This window comes from Balaenoptera ricei, chromosome 3 (genome assembly GCF_028023285.1).
Source record: "Balaenoptera ricei isolate mBalRic1 chromosome 3, mBalRic1.hap2, whole genome shotgun sequence".
Taxonomy (NCBI): Eukaryota; Metazoa; Chordata; class Mammalia; order Artiodactyla; family Balaenopteridae; genus Balaenoptera; species Balaenoptera ricei.
In genome coordinates, this window is record NC_082641.1 from 11,932,324 (window position 1) to 11,958,230 (window position 25,907).

General features: G+C 48.8%; 1 protein-coding gene across 4 annotated transcripts in view; it reads left to right on the forward strand.

The window, feature by feature from the left end:
* Positions 1–25,907, forward strand: part of TRIO (trio Rho guanine nucleotide exchange factor) — a 383,177-nt gene that overhangs the window by 288,011 nt on the left and 69,259 nt on the right. For all 4 annotated transcript variants that reach the window (XM_059916123.1, XM_059916125.1, XM_059916124.1 and 1 more), the window contains exons 31-34: positions 685–786; positions 4,531–4,673; positions 5,288–5,387; positions 17,022–17,265. In XM_059916123.1, the coding sequence (XP_059772106.1) occupies positions 685–786; positions 4,531–4,673; positions 5,288–5,387; positions 17,022–17,265 (589 nt within the window). The remainder of the gene's footprint in view (positions 1–684; positions 787–4,530; positions 4,674–5,287; positions 5,388–17,021; positions 17,266–25,907) is intronic.

Genomic DNA, 25,907 nt, shown 5'->3' on the forward strand with positions numbered 1-25,907 from the left:
TAAGGTTCCCTCAGAGGCCACAATTATGAATCACTTCCTTTGCTGGAAGGGAGAGAATGCATTGGGGTGAACCTGATTGCAGGGGAGGATGAAGATGTTGACCTTCATCTACACTCTTCCGTGTTCTGCATCTCCTGCAAATGCATGTATTATAGAGAGAAAGTTTGTCTCTTAGCCCTTAACATGATTGGCGAAATATTAAACATTAATGCTATTGATAAACACTGGAAACGAACTGCATTTTAAAATATCATTTAGCTTCTTCTGTGAAGCTAGCTCGTTAATGAAGGTACATGGTAGCAGCTCTTTTGCAACTAGGACAGATTCATTTTATTGTTTATAAGGTTGAAAATAGTCAACTCTTGATATTCCAGATAATAGGAAATAGGACTTTCTAGATATTTTGGTTTTCTTCTTCTGGATTTGCTTGTTGACCTGCATCAGGATTTCCAGTGGAGGTGCTCAGAGGAAGCGAAAGAGATGAAGCCAATCATGTGTAGCCTAAGAACAAAATTTCCTCATTTTAACTAAAGTGAGGTCTAAGGAGTATGTATCAGTGTAAACAAACTGTGTCATTACAACCTAGCGTGAGCACAAGTCATCAAAAACGGTCTCCTTTGTCTCTGTTCTATATCCTGCCAGAATTTTACTGTTGCCTAATTATGTAATTGTCTTTTTATCCAGACCTCAGAGTTGGGTGTCACAGAACACGTTGAAGGAGATCCTTGCAAATTTGCACTGTGGGTGGGGAGGACGCCAACTTCAGATAATAAAATTGTCCTTAAGGTACGTCCATTCGAAGCTCGGGAATGTGCTTTGTGACAAGATTACCGCGTCTGTGAGTGCTTTGTCCTGTTGTTGAACCATATTGGTTTTCATGTCCTTTTATTGTTCCCTTTGTGTTCTGTAGAGATTGGTGATTACCACAAAAAGAACAGTAAGTAGAATAAATTCAGTTTGGTATTCTAGTGGTGAAATAACTCGAGCTAAGTTTTTGCTTGCCTACAAAAGGTCACTTGGAGAAAGGTCTTTCTAAACTTCTCCATTCTTCCAGTCTTGCAAAGAATTGGGTGATTCCATAAGAGATGCAAGAAGTTGAGGTACAGGAGGAGGGAGATATGGACCAGTAGCTCCCATTGTACACTTGACCTCTGGTTTCCAAAGGAAAATAGGCACCTGATGAGTCTGTGAGGGCCTTTGACAGTTTCAAGGCTGAACGTGCCAGGAGTCTTCATGGGGTCCTAGACTCTTTTTGGCTTTCCAGTTTGGAGGCAGAGAAAAAAGGGGGGTCGGTCATGGTCAGGTATAGGGTTTGGTAATGTTATCATTTAAAGTGTTCAGAAACACTAAGGGTGCTTTGGAGTATGTAGTCTTTGAGGGAGGAATATATCTTTGAATATTTAATTTGAATGCTGTTTTGAGTACACTAACCTCTCCTAGGAAAGTTGGAGGGCTCTAAGGGTGTCTTGTGGACTTCCCTCCTCCTGTGTTTGAGAAAATGCAGATGGAACTGTCTTTCTCTGAGCTATCTGGAAAGACCATAAGCGACTTCAGATGTAGCTGAAGATTTGTAGAATATTGGGAGACGAGCCAAAAGCTTAATGGGCCTCTGGTGTGTGGACTTGCATGTCAGCAATTTTGTCCCTTACATTCCTTTTGAATCTCTCTACGGTATTTCCAGCAACTGTGAGTTATTTAACAGTACGGCGCTCTTGTAGAGCCTGTACTTTAGTGACCGCTGACCGTGGAAGCCATTGTGTCCCTAAGGTCTTTATTCACATGGAAATGATGGATTGTTTTGCAATGAATATATGACTACCAACCCAGTGTATTCTTGTCAATACTGGCGTAAAGCCCTATAAAATATAAATTGCACTGATAGCTCGATATTAGATAGCTGAACTTTTCTAAGGGATAAAGTTTTGAAGTATACTCAAGACCTTAAAACTTCCAACTTATGAGTATTTATCCAGATTAGCTGCAGTGACACATGCCAAAGGGTACATCTGAGAAATAGTGCCAGATATTTTAGCCAGATATGGACTACTTTCATTTAGGACATAATAAAATACTCATGATGCAATTGAAGAATCAGATTTCCTTGCAGGGTTTACCAAATGAAAGTTTTCTAGGGAATTTGGGGTAATATTTTTCTGACTTCTAATGAGAGGCTAAAGGAAATGATGTCCTTATTAATTTTAGAGACTGCTTAGTGGTGGTGGTGGTGGTGTTGATGGCATAGATGGTGGTGGAGGTGGAGGTGGTGGATATTTTAACAGTGGTGATGGTGGTTATGGTGTAGATGGTGGTAGAGGTGGTGAGGGTGGAGGTGGAGGTGGTGGATATTTTAGCAGTGGTGATGGTGGTTATGGTGTAGATGGTGGTGAGGGTATAGATGATGGTAGAGGTGGTGAGGGTATAGATGGTGGTAGAGATGGTGAGGGTATAGATGGTGGTAGAGATGGTGAGGGTGTAGATGGTGGTAGAGATGGTGAGGGTGTAGATGGTGGTAGAGATGGTGAAGGGTATAGAAGGTGGTAGAGATGGTGAGGGTGTAGATGGTGGTAGAGATGGTGAGGGTGTAGAGATGGTGAGGGTGTAGATGGTGGTGGAGATGGTGAGGGTGGAGATGGTGAGGGTGGAGGTGGTGGATATTTTAGCAGTGGCGATGGTGGTTATGGTGTAGATGGTGCTGAGGGTATAGACAGTGGTAGAGATGGCAGTGGTGTAGATGGTGTAGACAGTGGTGGTGGTAGAGGTGGTGACAGTAATGGTGGTAATGACAGTGATGGTGATGGCCTAGTACTTGTAGAACAAAATTGTGACCTTTTTTTACTTTTATAGTCTGGAAAGGAGAATTTTATTTCTAAATCCTTTCTTCAACAGATTGAGACTACTGAGAGTATGAAACAAATTATTCCCTTCTCTTAGCCAAGTGGGGCCTTTGCTTAGTACTCTAGCTGGGATACCTTTCTTTTACTTTTTCTGAAAAATTGGTGCCTTTTTTCCTTGTTTAATTTCTTTAAGGTTAGGAGAATTGCTCTCCATAAATGTAATGGTCAGTTTGCTCTACTTAAATTATGAGAATTTTCTTTATTTCTGAACATGGTACAGATCTCCAGACTTTGTCAAATGTCCTTTCTTTGTTTGTCCTTCCCTTTGTTTAACGTCCCAAACATTTGTATCAGGCATTTAAATTCCAATAGTTCTGTGTTGTTCACAGTTTTCCACCCTGAGACGCTTAGTTCATGCACAGCCTCCCCCGTTCCCTAGTCACCCTGCCTCCTACCCCAGGAGAAATCGGTTTTACTGCTCTCCAGGCATCAGATCTGGGGAGAGGAGCAGGAGGCCCCTTTTATCCTTCACTTATTTCTCTGTTACTACCTCTCATTAACTTTGAAGACACATCCTCCAGTGAAAACATTTTATTTAGAAAGAGAGTTCTCAATTTTAATTACCTTTCCCAGCACGGGCTTTGACTTTGTATTTTCAAAAACAAGGTCCACCATGAGAAAATGCTGGATTCCCCTCCCTGCGTGATCTCATCCATAATCCCACTGACGATTGTTTTAATCATTCACAGGGAATTATGCTTATATCATAGGAGGTTGATGTTTTCCGTAAGGAAATTAAAAACTGTTACTAAGGCCCAGAACATGTAAAAAGGAAAAAAAAAAACCACCTCCTTTGAGGCATAGTGAAAGAAAAAAATCTGGAAAAAGTGATGCCATATGTGTTCATTCAACCGATGCTTGTTGAGTATCTACGATGTGTCATTTCCAGAGAACCTTTCTCCAGTGTTGCGGTGGAGTTGAGGGAAATCCACCATATGTAACTGGCAGTAGGCCACCCTGGTTTGTCCCAGCGGTCTAACCGGACGTGGATACAGGCAGAGGTTGGGGGGGTGGGCTGGGGTGTCCACCCGCCAGGAATCCCGGCTTCTTCACCTGCTGGCAGTGTGGCCTGAGGCACATTTCCAGTGTGTCCGCACTACAGGTCCTCAGTTATAACAGGAGGATTAGGGAGGCCCCGACTGCGTAGCGTGCAAGTGGGGATGGGGAGCGGACGCAGGTGGGGAAACGGTGCAGCTGCACCTGTTGATCGTGAGTCCAAGGGGGCGAGGTGGCAAGCTCTGGGGCACTGGTTCAGGCTCCTGCCGATGCTCCACGGGCCACTGGCCACTTGTCTGCCTAAAGGGCCTCAAGACACTTGGGTTTGGGGGTGGCTGTGTTTTCATATTTACCCAGAGCTGCTTAACAGGTCTTAGGGCTGGAGAATGATTGATTACTAGAATATTCAGAGATGTGGAATAACATGAACGCTATAGAATAAAAACGGTCTTGATGACAAGATATTCAAAATTAGAGTCATTTATTTGGTGGGAAATTAAACACAGGAGCTGGTTGCTTTTCTGCTGAAAAGTTATTTTTTAAATGGGCAATTCCAGGAATGCGGGGACCTGAGTGTGGTTAGTGCAGGTTCTGGAAAAGGCCCCTTCTGTATCCTGATTGATTCTAACACTTTGTCAAGGCCTCCAGTATAGAAAACAAGCAGGACTGGATCAAGCACATCCGGGAGGTGATCCAGGAAAGGACCATTCACCTGAAAGGCGCCCTGAAGGAGCCCATTCACATCCCCAAAACAGCTCCGGCAACGAGACAGAAGGGGAGGAGGTCAGTGCCTGGGGATTTTTTTTGTAAGTTTGCTTTTATTGAAGGAAAGGAACAAGGCAATGTAAACTTACTATTTTTCAAAAATCATTTTTCTCAAATATTTTTGAGAAATATTGAGGAGTAATTTTTTAAAGAATACAATTTATATATAACATCATTCTTAGTAATGAAATTCCTTTGTCAAGACAACAGCCTCCTTCAGCTTAAAGTAAATGAAAGTCTATATACAAACCCCTAATTCTTTTCCTTTTCCACCCCAAGTGTTAATCTGTGCTCATGTGTAAGTCGTGCATGTGACCTTGGACAAGTTAGGTAGCATCTAGACGTTTTTGCTTCTCATTTCTAAAATGGTGGTGACCCTATCAACTGGATTTTATTACTGTGAGAACTCAGTGCAGTGGTCGATGTTAGACTCTCAGCCCAAGGCCCAGCAAAAAGCCTGTTCTCAGTGAAGAGTCATCTATCGTCATTAATACCGTGGTGGCAGCCGTAATCACAGAGACCGATTTGCACCTCTTTAAACAAATCTGTTCTTCCTCCAATGGCTGATAGCCCATCTTTACCATTCTTGAAAAGCAAATCCAGCCATGTCAGGGCTTTCTCTGTGTCTCCAGGGATGGAGAGGATGTGGACAGCCAAGGAGATGGCAGCAGCCAGCCTGATACGATTTCAATCGCGTCCCGGACGTCTCAGAACACGCTGGACAGCGATAAGGTGAGCCTGAGCTGGCCCGCTCTTTGGGCCGGTGCACGCGGCCGGTCTCCGGTCGGTCAATAGATGGCAGTTTGTCATCAGCATTTCAGACAGCTGCCGTGGCTTAAAAGAGGTGCCCGGACATGGTACCAGGAGCAAAGATCTGCAGTGTCAGGGCTAGCAGACTTGAACCCCGAAGATTCAGGAAAAAATCACTCGCCCTCCCCAGTGCTGTTACATGGTTTTCTGTGCGCGTGTTCTAAGGCAGTGTGTTCAAGCTTTTTTATTTTATATTAAGCAGAAGACCCTATTGTTTTAAATTAAATCGTACACAGAGCCCTGGTGTGTGAAAGCGGGGTGCTCTGATCGAAGCCGGGGCGGCGGCATCTGCGGGTGGGCCCTGTGGCGCCCGTGCACTAACCGCCAGCAGGGAGGGTCTGATTGGCAGCAGAGAAGTCTGTGGTTTACCTTCTGCAGCAGCGGCCTAGAGCGTCCTGTGGTTCTGTCTTGATAGAATCCACAAACCTACGAAATAAACTGATGGGAGAAGTTGGAACCCTGGGCTTACGTGATGCACAGGTGACCAGAGTCCCCTCCCTGTACAAGCCGGTGGAGGCATTGATATCCGCAGTCCGCAGTTCCTACTGAGATGAGCCCCTCTTCTGTTCTTTTTCTGGAAGGCTAGACCAAGCTCTTAAAGCAAGTTTTTGACAGCAAGTAGGGGTTTCATTGAAGTTGCCGTTGGTCCAGAATTCCTGGGTTTCTCAGTGCCTGGCACGGCTGGACTTCCCCGCGAGAGGCCTTAGTCCCGAGGGGATGGAGAGGTCTGCCTTTGCACGGTGTCTCCGCAGCCACTCGCTGTCCTGACCTCCCGTCACTGGAGACGGCCGCTGTCACAGGAGGGGGCCCAGTGTCAGGGTTTGCTTCAGGCGGCAAGTCTGGGTCCCAGGCTTCGGTCTTTTCTCACTTGCTTTTGCAGAATTCACGGTGTTGAATGTTGTTTCCAGGACAGAAGTAAGTAGGTTTAAAAATACTGGTTTCCTACACTGATTTCATTTTCAGAATCCTTCTAATTTGAGTAATTAGCTCTTTCTCAACCTCCTTTTTGACTTCACTAAATAATAAGTCCTAGAACTTACAATGCTTAGAGTAACAGGACTGGAGAACAAAAAGAGTGTCTCGTGTGATTTTGTTCGGAGCTCAGTGTATTACGTTCAGCAAATATTTCTCGCCAGTAGTAATAATGAGGAATAAGATAAATGACATGTTCAGTCATCTGGTCCCTAATAGCCTCTCTCCCCGAGGCCCCCCCCACCATAGTCATTCAGTGAAGAAAATAAAGTTTGAACTTGGAAACATTTCATTAGAGTAATCCCGATTATTTTCTTTTAAAAAAGTAGTAATTGAGGTGACTGGGTTATCTTAATAGTTACACAAGACTTCCACCTGAAGGAAAAGTCCACAGTAATCGTGGCTCCCGCCGAGGGGACCAATTCACAGCCTCGCCGAGGCTGAGCATTGCCGCCCCAGCTGGAGGTCCACCAAGCCCCAAACTCACAGTCTTACCAGGTGTCCTCTCATGGATCTGGTCTGGGTTTACCTGAGTCTAAAAGTTTATCTAAAAAACAGGTTATTTGAATGAAATTGCCAGAGAAAAATAAATGTAAAAAGTTCTGTCTTTTGGAAGGGGTGTTAAGATTTTTCTGGTGGTTGGCCCAAGAAGAAAGGGTGGCTTTGCTTCTTGGGTGGTTTATATGTAAATGGGTGGTGGTGGGAGTCTGGAAACGCCCCCTGCATCTGGGAAGGGGCTCCTGGCTCTCCAGCCTCCGGCTCTGAGATGGAGCTGCCTGGTGCCAGGTTGTGCCTCTGGCCCACAGAGAACCGTGTGCTAGTGCCCCCGGGCGCCCTGTCCCCTGACACTGGGGGCTGGCAGCTGCGGGGCGCCGACCGGGATTCACAGGAGGTTTGCCCCAGAGAGAAGGCTCTGCCCTGGAGTTAGGAAGAGGCAACTAGTTCTACTTCGAATCTATTATAGCAAAATAGGCTTATGTGAACTTGGATTTGAGTCTGTACAACTCCTGTAGAAAAATAAGGCATTATCCTAGGAACTGTTGCTTTTAAGACAACACATTGTGTACCCAGTGAGAGAGAAGGGATACATCACTAACAACAGTATAGGTTTGCGGAAATTAATCATTTTACACTGGGGATCTACTGGGGTATTAGAATTATTAAAGAACTGCCTCTTAAATATTTTATCTGTGAAGATAACTCACCAGTTTCTGTTTACCTCATCTCATACCTTACCACCGAACTTCATTCCATAGCTCAGAAATCCCCCCAGGGCCCCTTCTGCAGGTGCCGCCTTGCCTGTGCTCCCGGGTGAAGCTGTGATAGCAGCCTCTCACTCAGCCGCTCTCAGCCTACCTGATGTTCTCATGACTCTTAACCACCTCGCGTAGTGACATGCCAAAACTGTTTTCTTAAGTGGATGTGGCATGTATTTAATACCCCTCGTTGAGGCCATAGGTCCTTAATAGGAAGTACACAAAAAGGATGAAATGTCTTCCTAAGACCGTAGAATTGCAACGGGTTGTCTTCTTCCGTTCTTGTGTTCTGTATTTGGGAGGAAAATAAGCAGCGTGTGAGACTTATTATGGATAAGTCAGAATGTGGAGTTTGGAGGGGCCATACCCATGAGGCCTTGTACAAAAGAAGGCCCATGTTTGCGACCACACATATGCCTACACGTGTCTGTTCTCTGCTTTGGGGAGGTTTTCTTGTAGCCATCTCCTTTTCTGTGCTTCTCTGGTAGAACATTTCAGGGTCAGTAGATGATTCCGGAGAATACACTGAAGAAACTGCATCCTTTATGGAGTCAGTTTGTAAAATGCACTGTTCCTCTGAACTAGGCTTAACCAGAAAACCCTGTTATCTCTGATGGCAGTAACTTTTCATATGTCCCAAGGTTCTTTCCACCCTACATATTTCAAGTTTAAATAGCCTCTGATGACATGGGCAGATAGATCTGGCAAGGGAAATTACTTAACCATATTCTGCCTGTTTGACTTAATTTATGATGTCTGTTATGAGTTAGTTGTTATCATGGAGTTTGGTTCCATTTCAGAAACTGGGTGGGGGGATGTTTTCGGCTTGGCCTCTTGGAGAACTCTTGAGGAAAAGTTGTCTGCCCAGGGCTGTAGTAACTCTCAGATGAGGCACAGGGTTTTAGAAGAGTCGGTTAAGGAGGGGCCTGGAGACACCCTCTCTCCAGGGACACTGTTAGCAGATACAGACCACAGGACCCCCGAGCACCTTTCCTTCTTCGAAAAGGTCGGTTTTAAAATCTGCCATCTCTTTGTTCCAGATGTAAGTGTAGCACTGATTCTTGCCCATATTAATGGTGCTTGTGCTGATAAAGTGATCTCATGAAAATATAATTTGGGTTCCAAAGAAATCAAATGCTTGCCAGATTCTTGTCTCATTTGTCCTGAGCTTGTCTCCCTGATGTTGGGAGGGGACGCCTCCAGGTCACTGCGGGGACGAGGGAGGCCAGGTGACCCTCGCAGGGCCACCCAGAATAGAGAGCGGAAGCCAGAAACGGAATGTGGATCTAATTACCTGGCGGGGTCTAGACCCTGTTATTTCACACTAGAGCTGAGGAGGAGCTAAATATTTTGGCGTATTAAAGAAGCATTTTTAATATTTTTTCCTTCTGTATGCATTATTAGTCTGTGGTTTGCTTCATATAACAAAAATTTATATTATAAGGAAAATAGAAAATATGCGAATCAAATACAGGCTACTACTATAGAACAAACCATCTTGAGGTCAGGATGAAAAAAATAACCAAGGCCAGACAGGGCAGGCTGTGGAAAAGCGGCCCAAGCCAGCAGGGGGCCAGGTGTGAGCCTTCTTTAGGTCTGAAGCCATGCCGTGCTTATTTGTAATGAACGAGAAATTCAGTTGAGACTGATACTTGGCACGAATTGCCCCTAAGCTTGTGATGTGAGTATATGAATTCACACATTTTAAAAAAATAAATGGTTTCAGCTACTTTTCATGAAGTATATATAGCACTTGTTGGGGATATGAAATTTACGTAGTTTAAAAAGTCAATAAACCTCTGTGAAGTGGCAGTCTGCACCGTAGGAACTTGAATGGATTTACATAAATTGCAGCGCTGAGGTAGTATATAAAGTAATTAATGCCAATACGTTTTAAAATGAGGCTGGATTCAAGTTTTGGAGAAAGGAAGCCTGCATTCAGCCTACTTAGGAAGTGCCTCACGCTTGCATTCAGCCCCGTTCCTCACATACCTGGCCCTGTGTGCCACGCGCCTAAGCTCACACTCCCCTCTGCCTGCAGCTGCCAGAAGCAGGAAGGAGCCTTGGCTCCAGGAGCTGCCCAGCCTGCTGCCCTTGCCAGGGTCCCGGAGCCTCGTGTAGGTTGGCCCGCGTGGGCGTGAAGTTGAGTCGCTTCGTTCAGAAGCCTTTCTGGGGACAGCACATGGTTTTAATCCCGGGACGTCAGTTACGGGTCCCGACTCTGCCCAGAGGGTAACAGAGTCGAGTAAGCAAAGTGTTTAGCGTCCAACAGCAGATGGTTAAGAGCAAGGAGGTGCTCCCCAGCCAGGCCTCTGAGCTCTGCTTCTCAGCAACCTCTCCGTGCCTCAGTTTCCTCATCTGTAACAGGGGACAGTACGACTCCCCACTCTAGGGCTGTGAGCATTAAAAATGTGCGTTTGGAACAGTGCCTTACACGCCCTGAGCACTGCCTAGATGTCGACTGTCACTGTGTCCTCATTTCAGAAATTGCCTCCTTCTCCCTCACTCATTACTGGCTGTTGCCGACCGCCGTACATCGGCCTCTTAGCGCTCTTGACTGCAGTGCATTTAGAAGCTAATTGTGTTCATTAGGAGCTAGAAGCTGTGCTAAGGGTAAATTGCTCAGACTCAGTTCCTGAACTTGCACGTCCTTGGGGCCCAACAGCAGAATACTGATCGCGTGTTGAATGGGCAGCCTCTGAAGAAGCGGGAGACTCTCGCTGGAAACGTTTTCCCAGCCACTCCCCTGTGATCCTGCCGCATCAGCCGTAGGATGAGTCCGTGCTCTGCACGAGGTTGGTTCGTGCCTTCGCAGGTGCAAGGGCATCAACGCCTGTGCAGCCCAGGACAGGTGCTGCTCCACGGGAACAAGCAGAGAGAGCCCTCCCCGCCGGCAGCCTGGCGAGGCTGGCTGCTGGCATTGGTTCCCTCTGTCTTTCTAAGTGACTGTGGCTTTTTGTAGTTTTTAACAAGTTTCTTAAGTGCTCTCATAAAGCCACAGAATGAATGCAGTCTTTGCTGACTTTAGTTCCTCAATCAGAAACACAAAATCCCCCACGCTAGAGCAGAGAGCCTCATTTCTAAGAAAAGGCAGATTTTTCAAAACTACAACTTTAGGTATAACTGTAACAAAAGTGTTTCTAAAAATAGCGGTGCATCGAGAAGTGCTTTTCCATGTAAATTTTACAGTCCTGGTCAAAGTCACTGTTCACAATGACGGCCCATCTTTGATTCAGACTCGAGGCTGGTGGTTTATTCTGGTGGTTCTTCCTTTGGGTGAGGGACCCAGTCGGCCTGTCACCTGGCTGTCATACCTTAGATTTTCAGGGGAAAAAAAAGAGGCCTTTCAAATGGACTTTTCTGGATAAGGGCTGCTTACTCAGGAAACACAGCAAACAGGCTCCTTTGGGCTCAGTTGTCCCAAGAGGGGTCTTGCTTTCCAGGACCTGTGATTGAAAGTAGTACGGATGGGGTCCAGCCGACTGCTTCCCGAGCCTCGTTCATTTTTCCGCTTTTCAGCCAACGCAGCGTTTCATTCATGCCCCGCGGCTCAGCCCTCGGCGCCTCTCGTTCTAAAATGTTCAGAGTGAGGGCAAGTGTGGCATTGGTTCAGGCCAGCTTCTGCTGAGCCTGGAGGCCTGGTACCTCGGCGCTGACCTCTCTCTGATCTGCCTGGCTTTTTACACTTAAAGTTTGCCTTTTCAAATATATCTTTTAAATTTAGCTTCTTGATGTCTAACTTTCCGTTGCACCTCATGTGTATCACAGTCAAGGAAGGCTTCCAAGGGATATTTTCATGTGTCAAAACCAGCATGTGATCACATTAGCAAAGAGTAGAGGATTAACCTCCCTGAATTTTATACTCAGTATTTTTTTTCTGGGTAAAAATGTTGGGTAGGGTAAGCTGCTGCTTTTGAAAAAGTTTTTTCTCACAGATTTTCTTTTCTTTTCTTTTTTTCTGTTTCCTTTTGTTTCGTTCTTTTTTTCTTTTTCTTGGGGGAAGGGTGGTGAGAAACAACATTTTTGCCATCTTAACCATTTTTCAGTTCTGACAGATTTCTTTTTGCACCCCAATCTGTGAGAGATTCACAGTGGTCCTCTTGGAAACCCAGCAGCAGATTTTGTGACGGCTTCTCCTGTGAACTTGGCCTTGGGTTTGGGGTGAGCAAGGGGCCTGATGGTCCCGTGGTTAGGACGGCCGCTGAGAAGCCCAAGCCTCCGGCCTCCGCAAAGTTGCCCAGGGAGAAGCTGGGGTAACGCGTTTCCTTGGGGAATTGTTCTGGCTGCTGGTGGCGGCCTTCCTCTTGTAACCACGGAGCTGGTAATTAATGGAGCTCTACTTTCTAGTCCCCTTTAACCGAGGAACCACTCTTTGGTCTGCTCTGTGTGAAGCCTGCACAAAACCGCAAGGCCCTTTTGTGAGGTTTCGAGTGCCTGCACCGTGCTGGGCTGTAGGATGTGACTGTGGGTTGGTACACTCTGTTCCATAGGGGAAGGTGGCTTTTAGTAGAATGCTTCCCCCTCTTCTTTTGAAGCGCTCTCGGAAAGTTGGTCAGACACCCACCTGCAATTGATCTTAGCTTCTCGAAGCAGGTTCATTTACAGAGAGGACTACACCATCCGCGTGTCAGTCGTAAAGAGCCCCTGTTCCTCTGGCGGAGCCCGCCCCAGAACTCACCTGCGAGCCAGTCATTCAAATCAGGTGTTTGCTGTTGTCTCTCAAGAACTGTACGTTCTTGTAAAGTAGACATGCCTCATTACAGAGCTCCAGGGAGGGGATGCCAGAGCCCGAGCGGTGGGTGAGAAGCGCCCAGCCACGGCCCTGCTTCAGTTACTGTCTTTAACTGGGTTCAGGCAAAGCAAAACAATATACCATGGTTTCTCCAGAAAATGTAAAAAGTAAAGTTCTGTCCTGTGTGACGGTTTTTGAAGGTTCACGTGCCTGCGACCAGGTGAGTATTTCATTCTTTTGGGTGAAACACAGCAGCTTGTTCATTTTCAGTCATTGAGGGAACTCAGGCAAAGGGGCCCTGCTTTGGTTCTGCTAATTGTCTGTGCATCAACGTCACAGGAGTTCCCCCAGCAGCGCTTTCGGAGGGACATGGCTGGTCTTGGAGGAGGCACTTCATTATAGTATCCATGGTCCGTGCTCCAATTAAGGCCATTTTACTGTCATGCTTTTTAGTCACCACATTTAATTTTTTTAAGGTGAAAAGCAGAAAGATTGGGAAAAAAATATCTTCTGATGAGAATGTCACAAGTGTTAATGTGAGTCATGGAAATTGAGATTTTCATAAATTACAGTCCTAAACCAAATGCTTGTGGTAGGGAGCCCCTGATACAAGTCCATAAAATACATAGATGTGAAAAAGATAATGTGAAAACTTTCACAAAATATGGTTGGAAAGGAAAAGTGAATTTTTAAACTAGATAAATGGAATGGTAACACTTTCAACATAGTGATGAAATTGTGTCACTAGGGGTAGAAGTGTCACTGTAGATAATAGATAGGATAAAACCCAAACTTTTTCTAATTAGGAGTTTAATTCTACGTAAAAGGCTGTAATGACTTGCATTGATACTCCAAAATAGTTATTTTAAGTCTTTTATACAAAAAAAAAAAAAAAGTCTTTTTAATTAACAAGCCTGGTTTTAAAGACAAGCTTTGGAATAAGTTTAAAATATTCAAATGCGAACATTGAGGCAGAAATCCATGGGTTGTCTCCTCTCTGGACTAGAAAACGCCCATTTAATCCTCCCCCTTATAGATTTGTGCAGGAGATTCTCATGGGAAAAGTCAGTTTATTCTTAGGGGTAGAGCCAAGAAGATATGGTTTTTTTTAATGATAATTCTAGCACTGTTTGAAGACATTCTTCTGGTACTAGGTTTTGTTACTAACTCTCTAAAGGCTTTGGAAAAGAATTTTGACTCAGTATGCGATTCTTTGTCAGAACAGGCTTGATTTTCATTTCTCAGGCTCTGTCAAGTGCACAGATGTTTCCAATAGTTCTGATTACTCTGTGAGGGGCTGAACGCTCCGCGCCAGAAAGCAAGTCTAGCTTCATTCCTCTTGGCAGCCGCTTTCTCCCTTCCCACCCTTCCCCCACCCACAGAACACACCGCGTGGCCTTGAGCAGTCTGAAAAGTTCCTACAGCGGGAGAAGGAGACCAGCAGAGGCTGGTGATGAGGCAGCACGTCTGAAGCGGAGCTTCCCAGGGCCGGGGGTGGTGACACGCGGGGACCACGTGCGCAAGCGGGCCCAGCAGACGGGCGGCTCGGGCCGCGGGAAGGCTCGTAGGGGGTGCAGGCCTGAGGGGCCTTGGCAGGCTGGGCTCCCCACGGGGCTTGTTCACGGGTCACGCTTTCCCCGGGATGGGAAACATTCCTCCTTTTCGTTACAGGGATCAACCACTTCCATAACGTGGGGTTTTACGAGGAAGATTCTTCTCCGGGCTGGGCCTCTGCTGTTAACCTTTTAACATTAGCATCTTCGACTGTTCACAGAGAAATATGTGACATATGTGAGATTCAGCATAGTAACATTTAGAAGGGGGTTAGTCACTTGGGGAAAATGTCCTCTGTAGCCCAGCAAAGACAATTCCTTTTGTCGATATTTATGCTTCATTTTGGAAGAGTTTTGTTTTGCTTTCTGTGGTTGTCAAGTGGACATGTGTTTCTTATTCTAAATATCTGAACTTTCTCTGGAAAGACCAGGAGGGCAGTGGAGAGCATGGAGCGTGACAGAGGGCCGGCAGGCAGCCGAGGACACTGCAGGGCTGCGAGCCCGGGTAGGAGTCAGTTCTCTGCCGGGGGGTGGGGCCGGGCGGCCTCTCTGGAACAGGATGTTTCCCGGCAGCGGGCCCGGCCGCCCCTTCCCCCTGCACATCGCAGCTCAGCCCAGCGACCGTCTTCTCTTCTTCTGTGGTCTCCGTGCTGATGCCCAAAGGGGGGACAGGAAACACACAGGCAGAGTTCACTCCCGAAGTCACAGAGGAAGAGCCCATGTTTTGTTTTGGTTTTCAAGCAGCTCATTTTTACAGCAAACCTATCTTACCTTTTTCACTTCAGCAAATGTGTGACCGCTTGCTGGGTACAAAGTACCGCCCGAGGCAGCTTTGGGAGAAGCCTGCTGCTAGCTTCCTCTTACAAGCTGTGCGCCGGCCCTTGGCACTTGGGGGCTCACACACTGGGCATGGGAAGGTCGCAGAAGAATGACACAAACCTGCTTTCTGGTGCCGAGGACAGACACACACACACACAACCCAAAGCCTGGCTGGTGTCAGACTTGAGATGTAATTTGTTTAAGGACAGAGTGGTAAGGACGGTAGACAGGAGCAGCTTCTCAGAGGGATTTGACGGGGGCTGAGACGAGACCAACTGGGGAGGTGGGGGCTCCAAGCAGAAGGGATCATGGACACAGGGCGTGCAGGACCCACCTCAGAAGGAGGACATGGCCCCTCTGGGCCGTGAAGCACGGGCGAAGCAGCCGAGCCTGCCCGGGGAGGCGGGCTAGGACCCGGTTACGGGAGCTTTGCGTCTTACACTAAGGAATGTGTGTCTAAGGTTCTTGCATAGGAGGATGGCATGTGTGAACATTTTAAGAAGGTAACTCTGGCAGCGGTGTTCAGGTGGTTTGGAAGGAAAGCCTGGATCGGGCAGGGCACTCAGGAGACCAGTGCAGAAATCCAAATGATGTGATTGGTGTGGGCGTGCTGAGGAAGGGAGGAGTCAGAAACACATTCTAGAGTCCGTTTGACCGCGTTTCGGGGGTGCAAAGGAGTGTGGTTGACTGTGATACCGTTACCCAAAAGGCAACGCTGGAAGAGAAACAGATGTGAGGGCGAGTAATGAGTCACGTCCCAGACTCACTGCTTTGAAGGGCTGGGGAAGCAGCAGGCCCGGGTGCCTGCTTGGAAGTGCCCAGCACGGAGGGTACGGTGTGCAGCCTGAGCCTGGGGCTGCCCGGATTGGAGGGCCAGAGGGGGTGGGCCTAAGACGGGGAGCTGGTCACAAGATCCTCCTGTGGGAGGGGCGATAATGAGCATCCCTGTGAGCTGTCCCCAGCGAGTGTACAGTCTAAGGGAAGATGGACGGCAAGCGGTCGTGAGAAGGCCCCGCACCTGTTTTCCAAGCAGGATCATGGCGTTGATGCTCTTCACAGAGTTCCTGGGTGTGCTTCAAAGGGCCGAGACTTAGAAGAGTTCGGACAGAAGATGGGAGTGAGCGGAGAGGAGAGGAGAGGAGAGAGGAGGGAAGGAGGGCAAGGCCCTTCAGGCCAGAAGCCACGTGGCACATGAGGGGTCAGCCGGTGCCCATGCAGCGTGTGGAGGGACGTGTTGAGGCTTGGGGCGGGGAGGGAGCCCGGGAGGAGCTGGGGTGGGTGGCAGAGGGTCGGGAGGGTCGCGCTAGGGAGTGTCCTGGGGGCTGGCGAGGGCTCTCGAAGGCTTTCGGAGAGAGAAGGGCGTGCTCCGCCCGTGTTTCCGGATGCCGGGCTCTCTGCTCTGCGGCTGCTTCTGCCGATCCGGGGGGCACAGGCGCTGAGGAGCCCGCAGTGCCCCGGCCACACCGCTCTCGCCAGGCCGGAGCTGGCCTCCATCTGATTTTATCACCGTATTTCACAACAATCCCCCAAAAGGCCTACAAGCAGAGTTCTTACTAGTTTGCCCTAAGTTTAAAAATGAGTGCAGTTGACCTTTAAATAGACGCAGTGCCCTGGTCCACTCATATGTGCGTTGTTTTTCAGTAAGTACATATATGTGCTGAAAATGTATTTTCCCTTCCTCATGATTTTCTTAATAACATTTTTTTCCAGCATACTTTATTGTCAGAATACAGTGCGTAAAGCATATGACATACAAAATACGCGTTAGTCCACGGTTCATGTCATCGGTAAGGCTTCTGGTGGACGGTAGGCTACCAGTTGTTATGTCTGGGGGGAGTCGAAAGTTAGACGCAGATTTCTGACCGTGCAGGGGGGTCGGCGCCCCTAGCCCCCCACGTTGTTCAAAGGTCTGTGGCACTCTTTGAGAAGGGATATATGTCTCAGGCACAAAAGTAGTTGGACACTCTCATGGAAAACCATCAGATTCTGACAGTGTAAGACACAGAAAATCATTATTGTACGCTAGAATGTGAAAAAGTAGATATTCGAGTGTTTTGCAAGGGACGTAAATTAAGGGACAGGGACACGGGAGAGCCCTCATTCGGCTGGTGCCCGGTGCTCTGAGCCAGCTGTGGAATGGGAGCTGAGCTCCCGGCCCAGGCGCCAGCCTCGCCTGCTGAGGGCCGGTGGCCTGGGCTCGCTGACCTGTCCCCTCCCTCCCCAGCTGTCCGGCGGCTGTGAGCTGACGGTGGTGATCCACGACTTCACGGCCTGTAACAGCACCGAGCTGACCATCCGCCGTGGCCAGACGGTGGAAGTCTTGGAGCGGCCCCACGACAAGCCTGACTGGTGTCTGGTGCGGACCACCGACCGGTCCCCCGCGGCGGAAGGCCTGGTGCCCTGCGGCTCCCTGTGCATCGCCCACTCCAGAAGCAGCATGGAGATGGAGGGCTTCTTCAACCACAAAGGTAGGCGTTCGCGGGCGTGCGTGGCGATGACGGTCCTGCTGGAAGCGACACCGGTGCTCTGTCCCCGCTTCCTGCAGCCTCATAATAGGTACGATGCCTCCTGGTCACTCGTGCCCCAGCCCGTTATCCCTGTGTCTCCGGGACTTCTTGATCCATCTGGAGCTGAGATGGAATAAGGATTTCACCTGTCACTCAGAAATGATGAAGCATCGCCTCGTTTCCCAAGGCCGCATAATAAGATAGCGGGTTGGCGAAGGACAAGGGGGCTGTTGTTTTGGGGGCCAGTGTCATTCATAAATGGAGAAGACAGAGAAGGCACTGTTCTCTTCCAGGTGATGTTGAAAACAGGTAGGGGAGGTGGGGCCAGACTCAGCATCTTCCTAATCAGGTTTTCACATTGTGGATTCTTTATTTTGTTAGTGTTCAGTGCTAGACAGTCAAGCATGCAGGTCCTGAGAGTTTGTCTTTATCGCTTGGTAAAGTGTCTCGGGGCATCCCAAATGCCCCAGGTTCCCTGCCTGGAGAGGGAACGCAGCTGGACCCCCAGTGGGGAGGCTGGCCGAGTCAGGCAGGGCTCAGTGTCAGGGGTCTGCAGCTGTGACAAGAGAGGTGGCTTTTGAAAAAAATGCTTTTCAACTGAAATAACAGGGTATTGGAACAAAATGGCATTTGGCAATGGGGACTCCTTTAGAGGCAGGCAACTGTAGCAAGGCCGCTTTTCCACGTGTGTCTGGATGGGTCAGTAACGAGCTCCCCGCAAGAGTATGAGAGTCTGTTTATCCTGAATGTCCAACGTGGTCCCTGTGGGACTGATGTGGCTTGAAACGGGACCTGTCTGGATTGAGCTGGTCTGCAGGTGCAAAATACACACTGGATTGCAAGACTTGCCATGAAAAAAGAATGTGTAATTATTTTATACTCGTTGCAAACTGGTATGATAACATACTTTATAGGGTGGGTTAAATAAAATGTATGATTAAAATTAATTTCACCTGTTTCTTTTTACTATTTAAATGATGGCTACTAGAAAATTTTCAGTTACATACGCAGCTTGCACTGTGTCTGTTGGACCGTGCTGGTTTAATCTCTCATCTCACTGAGGAGCTAATTTGAGGCTGTAAGACCTTTCCAGAAACACTGAGCTGTAGCTTCTAGAAAAATGCAGAGCGGGTAGAGTTTATATGCTTCGAACCGCATTAGGTCAGTCTTTGTTTTTCTGCCATGCTGGCAGATGGCCAATTCTTCCAGATCTGGGGGTCTGCGGTTGGTTTACCCTTCCTGAGGGAACTCCACTATATTCTGCATATTCCAGTTCTTTTCTGTTAATTTTGGGACATTCCAGTTGCTCCCTCCGTTGGTCAGCTGTGCCCTCTTTACATTCATCCTGACGCGTCCTGGGGACCATCCTCTGGCTGCTGAGGGGTCAGTCCTGGCGGTGAGCTACGTGAAGCTGCACAGGAAACAGCCGGTGACTAGCCCCCTCGGGAATTACAGGCCCAACCATGTTCCGGATCCCTCGGGGCCTGAATGTGACTGTATCGTCACCTCAGTAAGCAGCTGGAAGAATTAGGCTACGGTGTCTCCAGGGATCCAAAGAGAAAGGCAGGGAATTTCCCGATTTTGCCCCGAAGCTGAGGCATCTGCTTGCGTTTCCGGGGGAGCCGCCCCTGAGTGCCGGCAGCCTTGGTTGGACCTGCCCTGCTGTGGTACCGAGTTCGGAGTTCAGACGGCGGCGTGTGCTGGGCCACCCGTTGGCCTGGGTGTTTCCAGAGTTGCACAATGTATTTAAGTCCTTGAGTCTGAGTTGAAAATGAGGTACAACGTTTTCTTCAAGTTCGTCTATTATATGCAGAGGAGCCCCGGTGAACTTAAGCTGCCAATAACGTTTGTTCTGAAAGATTTCTTTTCACATGTGCCTTTCCTGTGGTGTGTTCTCTACTTCCTGGTGTTCGCAGTTGCAGGCTAACCAAGCAGAAAGAACCGTGTAGTTATCACACCTGCCTTTGTCCTGCAGACTTCCTACAGAGGTTGGGTTTGTGCTTGTCTTTTGGCCTAACTACCATTCTGTCCCCTGAGCCTTTTCCCTCTGACATTCTGTGACTTTCCGGCACCTGAGGCGTCACTCCTGCTCCTCACAAACCCTCTACGTACTAAGAAGGTGTCTCTTCGTTGAGTAAAACCTGTTGTGAACTAACAGTCAGTTCATAGATTGGGGCTCGGAGCCTTAGGCATTGTGTTCCTTCTGTTCCGAATTTTTGTTTTTCCTGTGGTGCAGGGAAGCTCTTGAGGTGGTCTGCCCCTGGCAGTGCTGGGACTTCGGTGGCAGATGGGGGAGGGAGGATCCTTCCTGGGCCCTTGGACAAGCCTGTGCCAGAGCCTCCTGTGCGCGGTCAAGTCCAGGGAATCGGGCAGTGACCAGCGGCTCCGTCTAGGAGAAGAGTCTCCATCGGGTAGTCGGGACAGCAAGGGGCGAGGGTCCAGAACGAGCCCCAGGGACTGCGGGAAGGAGGCCGCCGCCCCCCTGGGGAGCAGGCAGTCCCCAGGGCCTCTGCTCGGGCACAGCTCCCCTCCTGGCTCTCGTGTGCAGGGGACCGCGGGCTGTTCGCGTACCGCCGTGCGCTGGACCGGCGTCTGCTGGCGCGGCGGCGCACTCTGAGCCCTTTCCGTTCTGAGAGCCGGGCTGGGCCGCAGGGCCACTGCAGCGAGGGCTCCAGTGTGGCCCCTCCTCCCGCAGAAGTGGGTGCCCCGCACCCGCTGAGCCTCCTTCGCAGAGTCGCACGTGGGGCCGTCTTGCCTTTCACACGCTTCAGAGCTCCGGAGCGCCGGGTGGGTGTCGTGATGTCTCATCCCTGGTCACTCGCTGTTGACCTCTGGTTCCTTAAATGTCTGTGATTCCTGCCGCTCTGACCTTCCAGGTGGGGGAACAAGCACATTCGCTAATCTCTAGTCCCACAGTTTTCCCAGCCTTAGTGCCTCAATTTGTTCACAACTCCCCAATCCAAACACCTTAAGTTTCCAATGTGAAAGACATTGAGATTAAATGTCTGTGTATTTGGTTGTGTGTGATATTTAAGAATTGCAGTGTGGCTGTGAGGATCAATACTCAGGTCGGCCCCGAAGGGCCCGTTACGCACTGTGAGTGCCGCCCGGGTCGCCGGCGCTCTGAGGCGTGGCTGGAGCGGGAAGTCTGCTGGGCCACGCGAGGACTTAGGATTTATGAGCCCCGGGCTCCTTGGATCATGCTGCTGTGTTTCCCTGGGTGATGTCGGGGGAGGATAGAACGTCACCGATTTAAATGAACAAGAAGTATAATTGTACAGTTTGTTCTTCGAGAAGCTACTTTTGGGTCTGAGGCTGGACTCCAGTGTGGACGTGACCCGGGGGAAAGGTCCGGACGGGAGGGCTGCCGCGGAGCGGTGTCTGTCGACGGGCAGCCTTGGCATCTGGCATCTCGCCCTCATCTTGCCCTGGCCGCCCTTGTCCCCGCTCACAGCCTCTCAGTCACAGGTGGCAGCCGGGCATCAGCCAGAGCCAGCAGAACGGGTCCCCAGCAAGTCCCTGTGCCCCTCCAGCGCGTGTGTGTGGTTCACAGCGCCTCCCGCCGCGAAGCTTCTCCTGGTCTGGGGCCCGGCGAGTCCGCCGAGCCGCCGGATTGAGAAGCACTGGCCCTCAAACCCCCCCTGCGTGTGATCATTGATTGACTGTGCTGATACAGGGTCACGGAATTACCTTTAGTCCCTTAGAAAATCCAAGGGATTTTTCTGTCCTACTGTCTCAACGTGGAAAGCTGCCACTGTTCTCTGTGTATTTACTTAGTCTTGGTCCCAGAAAGTAAACAGGAATATCAGAAATGTTTATATTCCCGACGAGGCCCATTCACCACATCCCCTTTTTGGCGCTACCCTAGACTGAGTGGGTCAGCTGTCCTCTTTCTTCACAGCCAGAACTACCATATGTGATAGTGTTTGAGAGCTTAGCTCCATGGTTCGGGGATAACCCAGCGAGCATCCCTGGAGCAGTGCAGGGGCCCTGGATGGGCAACAGTGCCCAGGGTTGGTGGTGAGCGGGTGGAAGATACTCAGTAAAAGTAGGATTGTCTCGGTCAGGAACCAGACAGAGTCGCATCCCGAGCTTCCTGCAGGACGCATGCCTGAAGCGCGTCGTGGCAGCCTTTGGACTGTATTTGCTTTTTTTAAGGGTAAAGCAGTAATCTGTCATCAGTCTTAAGGAGGTCCTTCCTCTCTCCTCACACCCAGATTATTGCCTCTGAAAGACTGCCCATGTGACTGTCATGGCGCCACTTGTCGCTTGAGGTCTTCCACTGCCTGGCCTGGCCCAGTTGGAGTTGCGCTTTTAGCCACCACTGAATTGTTTTTTGCTAAAATTCAGCTTTAAGAGGAGACATTTCGGGGGTGAGAGTGACATTTATGGTGGAACATTTAGAAGACGTGATGTGTTGAACTCGCAAGGTCTGTGCTTTGTGTCAGGAGGACCCGCGTTCTGATTCCATCTCTGTCTTTGGTGACGTTGCAACCCGGGGCCTGAGGTGGGTGGAAATGGGTGGTCCCTGAGGTCCTCCCCAGCTCTGACGTTCTCAGGTTATATTTCTCATGAGGCCTTTCTGAATGAAGGCCAGTTTCCAAACCTCCCCCTTTTCCTTATGCTGACCCCTAATGAGGTGGCCGGGTGGTGTTTTTGCTAGTTTGTTGATATATTTAGGAGAAAATAACCACTTAGGAACCTTAACCTTAATCTCTCTTAAAGTTGTTTATAAAGTTTTTCTCTCTGGGATAGTGTATAGGTCAGTACTTGCATTTCACTTTGAAGAAGTTAAAAACATGACTTTTTTCGCTCTGAATTCTTCATTAGAAAAACAGAGGAACAAAAACATGAGAAATAAAATTTGTTGCTTGCTAACCACTTGGGCCTCTTACACCCTGGGGCTTTGACTCAGCACACCACACTTACTGAAAACGACGTTCCAGAAATAATCCCCTGTGGTTTCCGGTTTACCACATCACTTACAGAAAAGTGGGTGCCATCAAAATCAGGTAAAAGAGAAGACCCAGGAATTATCTTTTATAAATGCAGTGATGCGTGATTGATATCAATGAAATGGGACGTTTTCTTTAATCCAAATGAAAACTAGGAAAGTGAGAGATTTTTCATGAGAAACTACCTGAAATGTAGGTTTTTCTCTGGGTTCCACCTTGGGCTGCCTCCTTGTCTCTCTCAAAACTCTCTGCCAGGGTTTTGCTATCCATCCTCTCTGCCTGAGTATTTGACTCTCTCAAATATTCAGTCACTGGACTGTCCTCCCAAGTTTTTGTGACTGGTTTGTTTCACTTAACATAATGTCTTCCAGGTTCATCCGTGTTGTGGCCTGTGTCAGAATGTCCTTCCATTTTAAGGTTGACTCTTACTCCATTGTAGGGATAGATGACAGTTTGTTATCCATTCACCTGTCGATGGACACTGGGGTCTGCTGTGAGCAGTACTGCTCTCTTCAAGTCTCTGCTTTCCGTGCACTGGGGAGGAAGCCCTGGTCCGGGAAGATCCCACATGCCGTGGAGCAACTAGGCTCATGCGCCACAAGTGCTGAGCCTGTGTTCTAGAGCCCGTGAGCCACAACTGCTGAGCCCGCGTGCCGCAACTGCTGAGACCCATGTGCCTGGAGCCCGTGCTCCACAACGAGAGAGGCCACTGCGGTGAGAAACCCGCGCACTGCAACGAAGAGTGGCCCCCGCTCACCGCAACTACAGAGGGCCCGCGTGCAGCAACGAAGGCCCAACACAGCCAAAAATAAATAAATACATTAAATAAATTTAAAAAAATAATAATAGCCCTTCCTGCCCAACCGAGGCTTTAAAAAAAAACAAACAAAAAAACCCAGACGTGGAATTGCTGGATCATGATAGTGTTGTTTTTAATTTTTGAGCATGCCTACCACATTTTGTTACCTTTATCTAAAGAGTATATTTCAAGCATATTCTCGTCTTTCCATTGCCACCGTTGCCTCCTTCCCACTAAGTCTCCCAGCCTCACTGCTCATCCTCTTCTTGCAGCTAAAACACAGATCCGGTCAAACTGTGCTCCTGTTTAAATTTTTTCAGTGTCTTGCTGTTGGTCACGGAATAAAATCCAGTTTCCCAACATGTGCCACAAGGCGTTGCCCCTCATGCTCGTGTGCACAGGTACACACACGATGAGTGTACACATCCCCTCTTTCTCCCCCTGGTGTGGTCATCAAGTAACGGGGAGCAGGGGTTCTTACTCCCTTGCCCCTGCCTGACACTCCTGTCCCTTCTCACCAAATAAAAAACCCTACAGGAAAAAATGAATGTATCCAGTGAGTCTGGGGGGGTGAGAGTGCAGTTAACAAGTTTTTCAACACAAAGGCTAACATCAGGGTAACCTGAGAAAGGCCCCATGAGATGATGAACTCCAGGGACCACTAAAGACACACAAGGAACCTCATAGGAACTCACTGAAAGAACTTTAAAACGTTTTAGTAGGAGCGATGGGTGCAGTAATAGTGCTGAACTTACAAATGTGATGGAGGAAGTACAAGTAACACAGGCTTTAAACAGCAGGGTTGATGAGGGGCAGAGAGCCTCCGCCCACAGCCGTCGTGGAGAGAAGGGACCCTGAACGGTGGGCACGAGGGCTTTAAATCGAGGCCTGGGGACCGGGACTTGCCTTGTGGTCCAGTGGGTAAGACTCCGCACTCCCAACACAGGGGGCCCAGGTTTGATCCCTGGTCGGGGAACTAGATCCCACATGCATGCTGCAACTAAGAGTCCACATGCCGCAACTAAGAAAAGTCCGCAGGACACAACTAAAGATCCCGAGTGCCACAACTGAGACCCAGCACAGCCAAAAAAGAAAAATCGAGGCCTGTAACTTGGGGGGGAAGGGGTCTCAGCAGTGTTCGCAGGCAAATGAGTACGGTTCATCGTAATCCGCTTTGTCCAGTTCTGTTCTGTGTTTTTTACTTTAAAGGTACACACCTTACATAGATAAATCCATGGAGCCACTGCTCAAAGTTGTGACAAATGGACATACCATTTATACCACATGCAATCTCTTAGAATGAACGAATGGATGAAGCGCCCTGGTCCCAGACCTGGAGGTTATAAACTCCACATCTGATTCTCAGGGTAACCACTGGCACGGCCACTAGGTGAGGGTAAAATTAGGGCACCCAAGTTGCAGTGCGTCTGAGCCCCTGTTGCCCTCCCTCCAGGGCTGTTCTCCTCACCTGGCCCCTTCAGCCTCCCTCTCCACGGCGGGGCCCTGTGAGGTCGTGGCTCTGCCTGCTTGCTGGGTGGCGCCCACCACTGCCGCCCCGCAGCTCCCGTGCCCCTTGGTCCCGTGCCGTACAAGTGAGACCAGGTGACAGGACTTAGCAGAGGTTTGCAGATAGTGGAAAAGTAGGACTCAGAAGGCCACTGGTGCGTCTTCCCGCAGGAATCCCAGGCCCTGGCCTCACCACCTGCGTCCCCAGCCTGTGCCCGACATCTGGTTTTGGCTGGCCCCCAGCTCAGGGGCACTTTAAAGCGGTTTCCCTGCTCGGAATACAAGCAGTTACTAAGATTCCTCACCCGCATCCAGACCACCTTCCCAGTTCCTGGGACGGCATCCGCTGCATACAGCGCAGCCGGCAGAGGGGCGCCCCATCCTGGGAGAGGAAGCCTGGCCTCTGTGCACGGGGCCAAGGCCTCATCCTGTGCTCTCTGCCCAGCCCCCCTGCCACCCAGAAAAGCAGCAGCCCTGCAGATGCTCAGGTGCTTCTCTACCTTCGATAGAAATCTGTGCAACCAAAAATGGAGCTCCCGGTCCCAGGCCTCTTGCATTTCGCCAAGGATATTGGGGACAACTTGGTTTAAATTTGTTCAACCCAAATATATCATCTTTCCCAAGTCATGAAACCCTCCTCCCCAAGGATGAATCTAAGTCTCCTACCACTGATGACTGCTGATGACTTTTAAATGACATGTATGTTTTTGGAAAACGTAACGCATTAAAAAGGCTTTAATAATGTTAAAATTTTTAGTTGAATATATTGTGATTCTGCTGTGTTTAGACATTTGCTTCGTGCCAGGTTGTCCCCGTTAATCAGAAAACACATCCACCCCAGGCCCACCAATGCATAGACGTTCGAACCTGTATCTGCCCACATGTTCTTTAAGAATATATATAATGGAAGATCTGTATTTTTTTTTTTTTTTAATTAGCTTGGAAAAGAGCACTTTTTCGTCTGTTTGAACAGCTGCTAATGTAAATCCCTGTGGGAAGAAAAACCGAGGAACAGACAGTTGCACCAAGAACAAAGACTTAGTCTCTCTCCTGAGCCCTGTGGATCCGGGGCTCGGGGATCAGCCCTAGACCTGTGATTAAGGAGCACTTTGCATGCAGCGTGTAATTACGGAGCCTCATAAGCGCACCGTAGCTCTCTTGAGTGCTTCACGTTGGAGGTATTTTCATGCTCCAACTGTACGTGAAAGTGTTTATTAAAACAGGAAAAAACCATGAGCAGGTATTGACGCCATCCATATTAGCTGATCACAAAAAATTATATATATAGCAAAGCCATAAACAATGAATGCGAACACCGTCTTCCCACAGCCGGTCATGACACA